The sequence below is a fragment of the Elephantulus edwardii genome, unplaced genomic scaffold, assembly GCF_000299155.1.
Source record: "Elephantulus edwardii isolate Elephantulus edwardi_28Jun2011 unplaced genomic scaffold, EleEdw1.0 scaffold00002, whole genome shotgun sequence".
Lineage (NCBI taxonomy): Eukaryota > Metazoa > Chordata > Mammalia > Macroscelidea > Macroscelididae > Elephantulus > Elephantulus edwardii.
The window spans coordinates 36,464,510-36,478,025 of record NW_006399752.1 but is presented as its reverse complement, the minus strand read 5'-3'; the positions used below and the strand labels follow the sequence as shown (position 1 = coordinate 36,478,025).

Sequence of the window (13,516 nt, the reverse complement as noted above, 5' to 3'; positions counted from 1 at the left end):
GCAGCATCTCCACTCCCACTGGCCCTGCGGCCGCAAGTAGAAAGCAGCCCGAGTCAGCAGGGGCTGCCCAGGGTCCAGCTCGGCCTCCCCTGGCCGCGTGGAACTGGGTCTCCACGGTGAACACCTGGCTGTGGGGTGTGGGGACGGCTGTGCATGCGGCCGGGAGCCGGCATCACGGGGTGGAGACCGTGTGTTCTGGACGAGACACAGACAGACAGACGACAGCAAGTGTGAGCGGCCAGCCTGGCTGGCTGAGGCATGGCTACGACCCTGTGCTGGTGGCGGCCCCCTTTTCGAGTGGCTGGAGCCCCAGTGACTTCAGATGACTTCCCACTCATCCTCGAAGTCTTCGGGGTGGGGTGTGGCCGAGGCCAGGACGCCCTTCCGGGTGCTGTGCGAATGGCTGAAGGTCTTTGTCAGTCGCTGGAGGAGGTAGCCTGGTGGCCCCACTGCCCAAAGCTCGTCCGCGGCGGTCACTGCAGGGGGAAGAGCTGTCATGTGCTGGGGGTCACCCGGTCCAGGGCCAGCACTCAACAGGGTCAGAGACTGACCTCCTAATCCTCGGGCCACTCTAAAGGGGGAAGAGCTGTCATGTGCTGGGGGTCACCCGGTCCAGGGCCAGCACTCAACAGGGTCAGAGACTGACCTCCTAATCCTCGGGCCACTCTAATCTGTGCCTGTTTCTTCAGGTCACCCAGGGCGGCCCCATGCCCTGGCCTCCTCATGTGCCCTCACTCAGCTGAGACCCTATGCTGAAGCCCCTCTAGCAGCTTCCCTTGGCCTGGGAGGCGGAGGCCAGCAGAGCCAGGGGCCAAGCGTACAGAGCCACTGGCCGAGCGTATGGAACGCCCCCGTCCACCCACAGAGGCCCCGGGAACCCTGGAGGCACAGCGTGGCCCGCAGCCCACACCCAGGGCACCTGCCTGTGACACACAGCACACTCCCGGGGACCTTCTTCCAGTAATCTCCTGCGGGGTTCTTGTCGGTGATCCCATACCGCCGTGCGAGGTCTCCGTTGGGACAGCGGGCCCACACGGTCCTCGCGCTCAGCGCCAGCTGACAGGCCTGCAGTCCTGCGGGCAGACAAAGGGCATCTGGGTCCTGGTATCTCGGGCGGGGGATCTGGGACACAGCAGGGGCCGGGCACCAAGGCTACAAGGTTCCGAATGATCTGGGAAGGCCAGGCTGAGGCTCTAACACAGGCCCTTGACCTGCTTGTCACCTGCCCTGGAGGTGGGGCCAGCACACCATGCGGCCATAAGGGCTGAGAGCCACACAGCCGCCCAAGTGACCCAGAGCTGCCTGCCTAGTGCTCAGTCTCGGCCACTTGCGGGGCTGCCTGGACCCGCGCCGGGGAGGGGATGGCTGTACCTGGCACGTGCTCCCAGGCGGTGCCCACCGGCATCTCCTCAGTGATCCCAGTGCGGACATGCACGTTCCACCTGCTGTCAAGGGCCCAGAGCATCTGGTCATTGGGGCTGGAGTGGACGCTGACCAAGGTGACCCCGGCAGGCTGCACACAAGCAGAGATTTCCCTCAGGGACGGGCAGAGCTGCACAGCACGAGGAGGGGCCTTGCTGTGCGGACAGCAGGGGGTGCAGCATGTCTGCCAGCTCTCCTAGCCAAAAGTTATATATGTTGTTGTTATGTGCTGTCCAGTCGTTTGCGACTCATAGCGACCCTATGTACAACAGCCCTAAACCCTGCTCTATCCTGTGCCGATCGCACTGCCTCTGACACACCCATCCCGATTACCCCAGTCACTGAATCAATCCACCTCATAGAGGGTCTTCCCCTCCTGTGCTGTCCCTCTACTCTACCCAGCATGATGTCCCTCTCTAAAGACCTGTCTCTCCTTACAACGTCCAAAGTATGTCAGACGAAGCCCTAGAATCCTTGCCTCCAAGGAGCAGCCTGGTTTAATCCTCTCTACGATGAATCTGTAAATCCATAAATAAATAAAAATAAAATCCTAAAAATTCCAGTGTTCCTGGGTGCCAGAGGTGGAGACGGAACACAGAGCAGCTGCCCTGGGGAAGAGGTTGGTATTAGAGGGGCCATAGTGGGCAGGGGCAGGGAGGGCCTTCTCCTATAGCTGAAGGAGGGTGTGGGGAGGGGACAGCTGAGGGACCGTTACCCACAGCCTGGCGGAGGGTGTGGAGGGGACAGTGGAGGGACAATCACCCACAGCCTGGCGGGAGAGTGTGGGGACAGTGGAGGGACCATCACCCCCGTCCAAGGCGGGAGGGGTGTGGAGGGACCATCACCCCAGTCCAGGGCGGGAGGGGTGGGGAGGGCACAGTGGCAGTCCCATGGAGAAGGGATGTCAGGGAGTCCATGCTCCCCAGCTGTAGGCTGCCCAGTGGGCCACAGGTTTTGAGCAGGGATTTTCTGGGCTATCTTCGCCCCCAGACTGGGTGGGGGTAGGGAGACTGTCCTCAGTGCACAGTGAACAATTCATGATTCACAGCTTTCATGTGGTTGGTTCGTACCATCAAGATCCTGACCAGACGCCTGGATTAAGACTGAACTTGAACACGACCCTGTGCCCCACCTTCGGCAATAAACACTTTTCCAAGTGGGCGTCTGCTGTTTGAGATGAGAGGCCAGCAGAGTCTCCCGAGGTTGGGAGGGGCTGGTCTCGGTCTGGGATACAGTTCACACGCTGCCGCACGGAGATAACACCCAGAAACTTGATGGGGTGTGGCTCCTGGAATCAAACGGGCTTGGTTTTGAGTGGCAGTGCAGCAGGCGCTCACCACCCTCTGATCACCTCCTGTGACACACGTGGGTACCAGGTCCAGCCCGGCTGCGGAAGAGACTAGGTGGACCCCTGCTGGTGGGCACACCCCCTATCTTCACCAGCAGATGCTGGCAGGACAATGTGTGCAGGACCCCTGGTGCACTGGCTCTCATATCTCTTGGCTTTGCTGAGACAAGTTCATGGGTAAAGGCACTGAGAACTCCCTGCGGGATCGTGTCAGGGTGGTGGTCACTTTAGCGCGCCTGTCAACTGGCATAAACTCACAGGGACTTGCCAGGTACAGAGGCGCCTTCACCACAACTCACTAGGAAAAGGTCGGACTCCTACACAGAATGGCAGTGACCAGGGAAGCTAGCCTTGTTGCTCCTGGTTGGCCACCTGAGAATACTGTGGGGCATGGACAGGCTCTGTCCTCAGGTATGGTATAGGTCTCAGTGCTGTCCTCAGGAAGGACAGATGGGCCAGTGCCCTGGAAGGACACGGGGCAAGGTTTCTGGATCACTGCCACCTCACTCCGGCGTCAAGGTTTTTCCCAGAGGCAGCCATCCCCAGCGTGATGTGATGAAGGTGCCCCCTGTCCCTGGCACCTGTCTCCCTATTCCCTCAAGGACTCTGGGCCCCTGTGACACCCAGGACCAAGACTGTTAGCAGTGAACCAGGGCCCCCGCTCCCTTCACAAGGGGCTCTGCTGTCATTTTAGCATGCTGACTTCACAGCCAAGTTTGATTGAGAGCAGGAGTCCGTGGCTAACGGCTGACCTTGGCGTGTGTGGAGGCCAGATGCTAGGCTGGGCGAGCATTTGCCTCTCAACTGTGGCATGGGCAGAACTGAGTCCCCTAGCAGCAGGGGGCGTGCTGAAGGACACACGGGGCGAGGTGTCACGGTGTCTGTCCTGCTGTCTTCCCTGAGCAGGGCTGCCATGTCAGTCTGGATCACGGCCTCTGCCCACCTCTCCAGACCCTGTCACTGAGACCAGACCAGTTTGCTGCACGCCTACCTGGTGCTGGGATACGAGAGGAGAGCAGAAACGTGGTCCTGACTCAGTGTCACTCAGCAGCCCACGGCACTCATGAGCTCTGCCGGTTGGGGGGCAGGGCTCAGGTTACACGCCAGGGCTGGCCCCCTTCTCTTTGCACAGTGCATCCCTGTGAACCTGCGGCCACCAGCCTTGTGCTCCCCCTCGTCATCCTCCTCAAGCCCACCTGTGTCCTGCCAGGCTATCTCACCTGTCTCCCTATCCCTTTACTCGATTCGATGCTCCCTCCATCCCGGCGCACGACTGGCAAGCATCCAACACCGTTTGGCAAACAGCTGTCTTTCAGAGCTACCACCACCTTCCTTCTCCTGCCTACGACAAGACCTCTGCAATGTATGGACAGCACAGAATGGGCATTCTAGAACAGTCTGCCCTCGTACAGAACTTGTACACAGACCACAAGGATAGTGTGAGCTGCAAAATGGGGAAGTGATGTGTCAAGTCCCATGCTTTATTTTTTCAAAGTATATAATGAATATATAATCTGAGAAGCTAGACTATGTGAAGACCAGGCAGATAACACAACCCTGCCTCATAAACCTCAAATAACATGAAGCATTTGCTGTAGATCAACATTCGCCTTCAGTGTGGATTATACCTCACTGCCAAGAGACCAAAACTCGAACTCCCACCTGGAAATGGACCTTGTTACCAGTCACTTCTACAGCACTTCCTCTGACCCTAATCAGCAGGCCAGGTTTCATCTCTGGTCACATGGAGCCAGGTCATCATCGGGCAGCAGCTAGACCCTCAGGAGGGCACCTGGGGCTGAGGTCACAAGCTAGGATGCTCTAGCCTCCTGGCCAGCCTGTGAAGCTGTCACCTAGTCACCGGAGAGTGATCTGCAGACATCCCTACCTGCACAGCTTTCCTCAACCAGCGACCCTGCGCTAGGCCACAGGCCAAGCTCCCCTGTGAGGCTTTGCTAATGACCCACAAAATACCACCTCTACTTTCAGCTACGCTACTCATTTCCTACAACCAGAAAGGGCGCACGTGAAAAGCCACGTCAGGCAAGGTCTGGGAGAGGCTGTGGCAGAGACGTCCCTGTCCCTGGGGGACTGCCCAGGAAGCCCACGGCTCCTGGGTCCCTCAGTCACCGCCCTGACGTCTCAGCCCAGGACACACTGTGAGTTGCTGTACTGCGCCCTCCCCTCCCGGGCCTGGGGGCAGGCTGAGCCTGTCACCTGATGTGTCTACCCCGGGTTACGTGCTGCCCAGCTGTTTCAGAAGGACCAAGACACCTGGAATGCTTGAGAATGTCAAAGGTATTTTTAGAAACTTGAGGTAAATCCCAAATCCTTTTCTCCCACCCACCGTATCGGGGTGCACTGTGGGGTACACAGAACCCCGACAGGTGTGCTTGGACTGCAGTAAGCGCCAGGCCAATGACCTCCTCAACACAATTCCTGCATCACCCAGCTTCTCGCCTCCCTAACAGGCACAAGGGCCTTGCACGGTCACCCTTGATTATTTAGAAGAACTCGTGCGGTAATTGGCTAAGTGGACTCTCCTCACAAGGTGTGCAGACAGGGTCGGGTTTCCATGACCACAACAAGCAGTCCAAGAACAGCTCTGGCAGTGGTTTGGGTTATTCTCTAAAAAGTGGTTCTCAGAAACTGACTACCCAATCACAGGCCACAAATAACATGGCTATTTCAGAACAATCGGACAACACACGTAAACGAAAGGAAGAAAAAAACGTGGCCACCGGAGAACACCTATTGTTAACACCCTGCCGCACGGCCCCCAGAGTCCAGAGCTGTGGGGCTGGGAGCTGGCCCGTGACGAGCGGGTTTGAACTGCACGTGCCCACTTAACATGGACTCACCCCCCGTGCTGTGATTACAGTTTGCTCAAATGCATCGATTTAAACCTCACGAACGTGAATTGTCCCCCCGTGAGGGGTGCTGAGGAGACCGAGTCCTCACACAGAGTTGGTCTCTCACTGTCACAGGTGTGGGAAGCAGATACCTGCAACTTGAGCTCACCTTAACTGCAACAGAGGGAAAAAAAATGGATGTAGAAATGGACCCCCTGGTTTAAACAGGTGTTGTTCCCTACTGCTGGAATGTGAAGTGGGGTCACCTCATGGAAAGCTGTTTAGCGCAACCTTAGAGAGTTGGGAGAAATACTATTAGATCAGTAATCCCACTACTAGGTATAAATCCCAAAGGAATAAGAGCTGCCCTATAAACATTATTTACAGCAGCAAAGCGAAGCACCCCAAGTGTCCACCGATGGGGAAATGGCTGAAGAAGGCGGTGCATTCACACAGTGGGGTTCTACATGGTGCTAACAGGCAACGGAGGGTGCAGGTGGTGCTGCGGACAGGGACCCCCACACGGAGCGACACTAAGCACAAGTCAGTCACAGATGCTGGTCATCGTGTCAGACCACGATCACAGAACGCCGAGCACACTAACACAGGTGGAATCATTCTTTAGACAGTTAGCAGGGATGGGAAGGGAGGGAGACGGAGTCAAAACTTAAAAAGAGGTGCACTGGTTGAAGGAAAAGGTAATCGATAACAAGGGTTGATCAGACATAATTATGAATCGATTATAAGGTTATTTTAAAATGTCTATGATTAAATGAAAAGCCAGTATGATTTGTAACCTTCACTCAAAGAACAAAACCGAAAAAGCAAGCCTGCGCTGTGCAAGCTGAGCTGAGTCTCGCTTTTTTACACAAAAGCAGGATCCTCTCTGACACGCTGGGGGGACGGACTGAGTTCCCGATGAAATGTGAGCACGTCTCCATGGAGGCAGAAGCTCTCGGTGCAGCGGAAAGCACGCTGAGCTTTTCACGGCGGGACGGAAACTGCTTAACCCACCGCCTTCACAGCCAACTCTAGCTACACCCCTCACTGACCGGCTCCTTCCAGACACTGATCATGACATGAGGAACTTTTTCTTTCTTTGATTAAAAAACGGCAACTCTTGACTTCTTGAAACCCAACAATGGTGGTGTGTATGGAGTGGGAACTGAACCACAGCTGACCCTGCAGCGGGTTTTCGGGGGCAGTAAAATCGCACGGGAGGAGACTGCCCATCCTTCTCCTGTAGGGGAGTGGGGAGCTTCGAACCACAGACGTTTACTTGGGTTTGCAGGGTAAAACCAAACACCAGTTTACCTAAATTAGTAAAGAAGGTTTGCCTTGACCGTTAGGATTTTTACCACATTATCTGTACAGACTCATTCTTGGATGGTTGTCAAGAATGGGGAGGGTGGGAGAGTGGAGTGGAAATAAACAGATAAGCCGGCCAAAGGGAAAGACAATATGCATTTCAATCAGACACTGTCATTCATTACAATGGTCGCTGTAATTAGTGTTATAAAGCAAAATGGGTGTGAATGATCAAACAAAACTGTAATTAGGGTATAAAACAAAATGAATGACTGGAAAACCAGTATGATCTGTAAACTCTCATTTTTTTTAAAAAAGGGAAAAATCTTTACAACTAAGCCACATTTAAGTGAAATTTAGAAATAAAATTAGTAAAAAAAAAAAGAAAATTAGTAAGAAGGAACAAAAGAACTGTCTGTATGGGATCACACTGACAGGAGCAAGTGGAAAGGGCAGAGGGGACAGCGTGGGGCTGCGGTGAGTCAAGGGAACGGAGGGGCCCAGCTCAGAGCAGGAGGGCGAGAAGGCTCCCACAAAGACTGGGTCCATGTCACCTAAGGGTCCATGTGGGCCTGCTGCTGTGTGCTTTACTGCGCATATTCTCAAGAACAATAAAGTAACATTTAATGACAAGAAAAGGTGGGGCTCTTGCCTACTGTCTGGTCACAAGTGTAGGGGCTCATCCCAGGAGACTGTCACACCCCCTGCTCCCAAACAAGACAAACACACGCCTGGGACCCTCCTGTGAGAAGAGCCTGCATCTCCACTTAGACTTGCAGGTTTCCACTGGGACTCACAGAGCTAGTTAACCTAACGGATTCCAGGGCGCATTAGAAAGATCAAGCTTCACGAGGTCGAGCAGAGGAATCCAGATCAGCTCAAGACTATGGAGGCGGGTGCCTGGAGGCACCCCCAGAACGCGGCCTTGGCTGTGGACACCCCATCGCGTCTGCAGCAGTGGGAGGGTGCACTATTCACACAGCCTGCCATGGGGAGGTCCACCTCTGGCCCCAGCTGTATGTCTGCCCCACCATCTCCCTACTTCACTGGGCCCAGGGAGACAGGGAGAGGCTCTCCACCTGACTGGGTCTGGCTGGTGCCGAGCCTTCCAGCTACACAGGGTCAACTTTCCCAAAGGTCCAATCTGAGCGCTCACAGCGTTTCTGTCCTTGCTCAGGTCACCTGGACTTGTGTCTTCAGTTAGCTTATTTCTTGCTCATGGATCTAAAAATACCTGTAAGAGCTAAACAAAAGCTTTGAGAATAGCAGTTTGGTAGTTTGCCCAGGTTTCCCGGCTTCTTTCTCATCCAGGCTGAGCCTGGAGCCCCAGAGAAGTGTGGTGGCCAGTCTAGCAGGAAGGGGAGGCTGAGAAAGGGCCTGCTCCTGAGACAGAGGGTGGACAGAGAGGAGCAGGTGGCAGCCAGGGTGACTGAAAGGAAGGCTGGAGCCGAGCTGCAGTGAACTCTGGCTGGCTCTTCCTTCCCTGGATTGCCCGGCACAGGGCACAGTGCTGACCGTGTGAGGGACCGCCAGGGCCACCAAGGGGCCCTGACAACTCCAAGTCACAGTGCGGAAGTCATGCACCCCAAGCACCCTGGGTCCAGGACTGGGGGGCTACGGAGCTCTAACATGCATGTAGACCACCTCGTGGGTGTATCACAGGAGAGGCGCCTCCAACCTGGAAAGAACACACTCAAAGAGAACAGGCATGCTCCAAACTGATAAGATGCATGAAACAATGTAAGCATTTTCTCCAAAGCTTTCCAAGTGTTAGTAGCTTGAAAATGGAATCATTTGTTTTGAGAACTTTGTTAAAAATTCACTCCAAAGCTACTGTGTTAGTCCCAAACCCACACCCACAGCTACTGCAAAGCCTAACTCACAGGGACCCTGCAGGGCAGAGCACAGCTTCCCCACTGGGATTCCAAGGAGGCTGTCTTCACACAAGGGTGGGCGGATTCAAACCATCAACCTTTCCTTAGCGGCTGCAGCCTTAACCATGCTGTCACCAGGGCTCAACAAACTAGTACAGGACAGAGGTTTTAGTATAGAGAATTGTTATGTGCCATCGAGTCAGCGACTCTTAAGTACAACAGCTCTGAAGCCTGTCCTGTCCTGAGCCAGTGTCACTGACTCCAACACACCTAATCAGACTGCCCCAGTTACCATATCAATCCATCTCACCTGGGGTCTTCCTCTCCTGTGCTCTCACTACACCCTTCCAAGCAAGATGTCCTTCTCCAAGGACTGAATGGTTCCTCCTGGCCACAGGCCCAAAGTAGGTGAGATAGCGCTTCCAAATTCATGTCTCAAAAGAGAAACTTGGTTTCACCCTCTCCAAGACAGACCTATTTGTTCTCCTGGCAATCCACGGTATGTTCAATACTCTTCTCTAGCATCACAACTCAAAGGCATTGATTCTTCTTTTGTCATCTTTTGTTACTGTCCAACCCTCTGATGCATAGCAAGTAACTGCAAAGACCATGGCCTGAATCAGGTACACCTTAGTCTCTAGACTGACATCATTGCTCTTTAGCACTTTGGAGAGGTCCCTGAGAGCAGACCTCCCCAATGCAACTCATCTTTTGATTTCCTGACTGTTTGTGCCAAGAGCTCTGGTGGCCTACTGGTAAGAAACTGTGGGAGAAGGATGGGCAGTCTTCTGTGTGATTAACTGCCTCTGAAAAACCTGCCAGAGGGTCAGCTATGGGTTGGCTCTGACTTGATGGCACTCAACAACAACAACAGAGAGAAATCGATAGATAAAATAGAGAAAAATAAATAGATAAGTCACTACTAATATTAAACCATTTTTTGGTTTCATCTCGTATGCCCTTCAGTCAAACTAACTCTCATCATTCCCCATTTCTACTTCAACTACAGGAACATGTGACACACAGAGAGCTCAAGTCCAAAGAGAAACCAAGTGCAGCTGGAAGATGCAGAATGAGGTAAATGTGGGTCAAGTCCATTCCTTTCTAATCCGCAATTCACTCCCAGACCCTTCTAGTAAGCCCACCTCCCTCCAGCTCCTGGCTCACCTTCTCAGGGATCCCTGTGCTTCAAGATTCAGGTGTGCTGTTGTGAACTCCAGGGTCTGTGGGCACTGAGTGTGACAAGCCATAGCAGGACAGTGCTCCACTATGGCTCCTATGGTCAGTGTCCGCCCAGGCCTTGGTTCTCAGAGCCACAGGAGGGGCCAAGAAGGCATCACAGATGGATTTGGTCCCAGCTTCACCATCTGCTGGCTATGAGGTCAGGGACTGAGGTGTGGGGTGTGACTGGTCATGAAGACGGGATGCAGAGATGTGCTCCCAGCCCACTGTGATGCTGGGTGAGTCACCTAGAGAACTCTGATCTCTACTTCTCTGCACAGACAGACATGACTCGGAGAAGATGCAGCCAGAGTGCTCCTTGGAGGCAAAAATGATAAAGCTCCACCTTACAGACTTTGGGCATGTTGCTAGGAAAGGCTAATCACTGGAGCTAATCACATGCTTGCAAGTAGAGGGACGGCAAAGGAGGGGGGGCCCCTCAGCCAGGTGGACCGGCACAGTGACGGCAGCAAGGGGCGTGAGGGTGTCGGAGATCGTGAGGACGGCACAGGATGGGACAGGGTTCAAGTCTGCTGTTCACAGGGTTGCTGTGAGTCATAACTGACTAAATGCCACCTAACAATAATGACAACAACACAGAAACAGAGCAGGGAGGGCTCTCCAGCCTTCACAGCCCAGAGAAATAGAGTTTGGAGGACACCCTGACTGAACATCTGTGTCGGCAGATTTGGGATTCAGTGTAAAGGCCTGTGTACACACAAGGCTGTCCCGCAGAGAACCTGTCCTGGTGAGCAGGTGCACCGCAGTCCATCCTGCAGTCGGCCTGCCTCAGAGCATCGTGATGGGACCTATTCGTGGGACTGGCCTGTTCTGGCCATCTTCCCGGGTGACCCCTTGGATCACTATAGGTAACAGTGTACTCCTAGTAACACCTCCTCCCTCTGATTCTGTTGCTTTATAAACGTAATTCTAGAATCCAGAAGGACAGGGAGCAGGAGTTCGAGGACCCATACAGCACGCAGTCCTTGATGTGTCTTGCTGAGTGACACCCAGAGAGGTACTTGGGTGGTTCTGCCGCTGCTGAGAGGCACCTGTGTAAGGCACGAGCCGCCTCAGATCCTGCCCAGAACTCACTGCCTGGCCTGCCGTCCTCTGGCTCGATGGGGAATGGACGTAGAGGGCAGTCAGCGTGCTCAGATGACTGCAGCCCCGTCAGGATGCCCCTTGTCCTCAAAGTCCTGTGTCCCTGCAGGACAAAGAGCACTCAGAGGCATGAGAGAGAAACAAAGCACATACAGAAGACATGACAAAGATTACAGGGAAACCGAATGCACGGACAATGGAGAAAATCAACAATCCAAAAGAGGTGTTGAATATCAGTAATATGGAAAAAATCTTTAGCAGAAATGATCAAGGCCAAATAGACTGAAGACTGAAAGGATGGAAAACTCAGAAGTGAACTCTCAGCCTTACAGAGATCAAGAAGATTAAAATGGAATGCTATGAACAAACTAACTACAACTCTGAATCCGAGAATCCGCTCAAAATGGACACATTCCGAGAAGACAAACTGTCTCAAGGAGAAAAGAGAAAACTCTGAGGAGACTGTAATAACAGAGACAGAATTATAGATAAAGTACCATGTATATGAATGAGTGTATGAAACAACAGAAATGTAAGATTGCATTAAACACAATGTAAATGAATTCTTGTATGCAAACCAATTTTTAAAAAAAGAAGACCCATGCCCAGATGATTCACTCATGAATTCTCTTAACCATTCAAGAGAAAATGGACACTATCCTTCCCAAACTCTTCAAGTTAACAGGAGAGCAGGAAATACTCCCAACTCATTCGCAATCCAATACTAAAATAAGACAACAGCATCACAGGGGACAATCACTGCAGAAATCACCAAAATTCCTCAACAAAATACTAGTGAACAGGACCTAGCCCCATCGCAAAGAGTGACATACTAGGACCAAAATATATATTAATCACATGGACACCAGGTTGGCCTGACATTAGCGTATCAATCAACGCATTACCAGAACAAATACCACAGGGTCATCTTAATTGATACTGAAACAGCATTTGATAGGCTTTATCATTTCATGATAAAAACACTCAAAAATTAGAAAGAAAAATGAAAAATCCACAGCTACTATCACACTAGATGGTGAAGTAATGGATTTCTCCCCAAGGTCCAGACGAAGACAAAGACGGCCACTCCAGCTACTTCTATGTAACACTGTACTGTCAAGAGAGATTAGCTGAGAAAATGAAATAAAAGGCACCCAGACTGGAAAAGAAGCACAATTCTCTCTCTTCAAAGATGATGAGATCGTCTACATAGCAAATTCTGTAGGAGCTACAGAAATCAAATTTAAAACCCTTTAGCATTAATAATCAAGTTTTATAGGGTTCAGTTTATCAAGAAATCAATTGTATATTGATTCAATATCCATCAATCAACTGTATTCCATTCAACAGCACTGAAAAATCTGAAAATGGTCTTAAGAAAACAAATTTATAATAGTATTGAAAAGATATACTTAGGAATAAATTTAACAAAACAAAGCATTTTGAAAACAAGACCTAGAGTTCTTCTGGTGGCATCATGGGTTCCAGGTTGGACGACTAACTGGAAGGCTGGCAGTTTGAAACCACCAGTTTCTCTATGGGTAAAAATGACAAGACCTTATTAAAATAAATTAGACTTAAACAAATGGAAAGACATCTCATGTTCACGAACATAGAGGTTAAGCTGAAACCAACTCCTATGACGTTGCCTCTTAACGTTGCTGATGGATCAGGGCCTTTGGGTTGGAAGGGCACCTCTCTCAGGAGTCACCCCGTGAGTACTCTCTCCATGAAGCCACAGACTCAACACCATCTCCACCAAACTCCAGCTGGCTGTTCTGTAGGAACTGACATGCTGATTCTAAAATCTCTACGGAAATTCAAGAGCCCAGAAAGGGCCAAACAATCCTGAAAGAACAAAATTAGAGAGCTTACACTTCTGATGATAAAAAATTATTTATAAGGATAGGATGATACCAACGTAAGGAGAGACACACAGATGAATGGACAAAAACGAGAGCCTAAGAGCACATCCCCACGTCCACAGGCAGTTTCCATCAAGGGCACTAAGACAATTTAACATGATGGGGGAAGAAAGCCTATGTATGTCTCAAGATGGCTAAGCAAGGCGAGTTCTTCTCAGACTTAATTTTCCATTTCCTACCTGAATGCACACTGACTCTCCCCCTTTCTGTTCTAAGCCGTGCTTGCAGGAGTAGATACAGATCACACAGGTGATGGTTGTTCCTCATACTAAACACTGTACTGTTTGGACTCTGTCAGCCTATGTAATCTTTAACTTAACTAAGTGCAGAAAGGTATAAAATAGTTACTCCTCCCACTAAGCAGAATCTTCCTGCTGATCCACTACCACTGAGCCACTGTAGTTCTGCGTCTGCTGGTCACTATGTTTTCTTTTTTTTTTTTTTCTATAATTATATTTTATT

At 51.7% G+C, this 13,516-nt stretch overlaps 1 protein-coding gene across 1 annotated transcript in view; it reads right to left on the bottom strand.

Moving 5' to 3' along the window:
- Positions 1-318: 318 nt before the first annotated feature.
- Positions 319-13,516, bottom strand: part of TECPR2 (tectonin beta-propeller repeat containing 2) — a 97,179-nt gene continuing 83,981 nt past the window's right edge. The window contains exons 17-19 of the mRNA XM_006879181.1: positions 1,372-1,513; positions 924-1,073; positions 319-476 (exon numbers count right to left, since the gene is read on the bottom strand). Of these exons, the coding sequence (XP_006879243.1) occupies positions 319-476; positions 924-1,073; positions 1,372-1,513 (450 nt within the window). The remainder of the gene's footprint in view (positions 477-923; positions 1,074-1,371; positions 1,514-13,516) is intronic.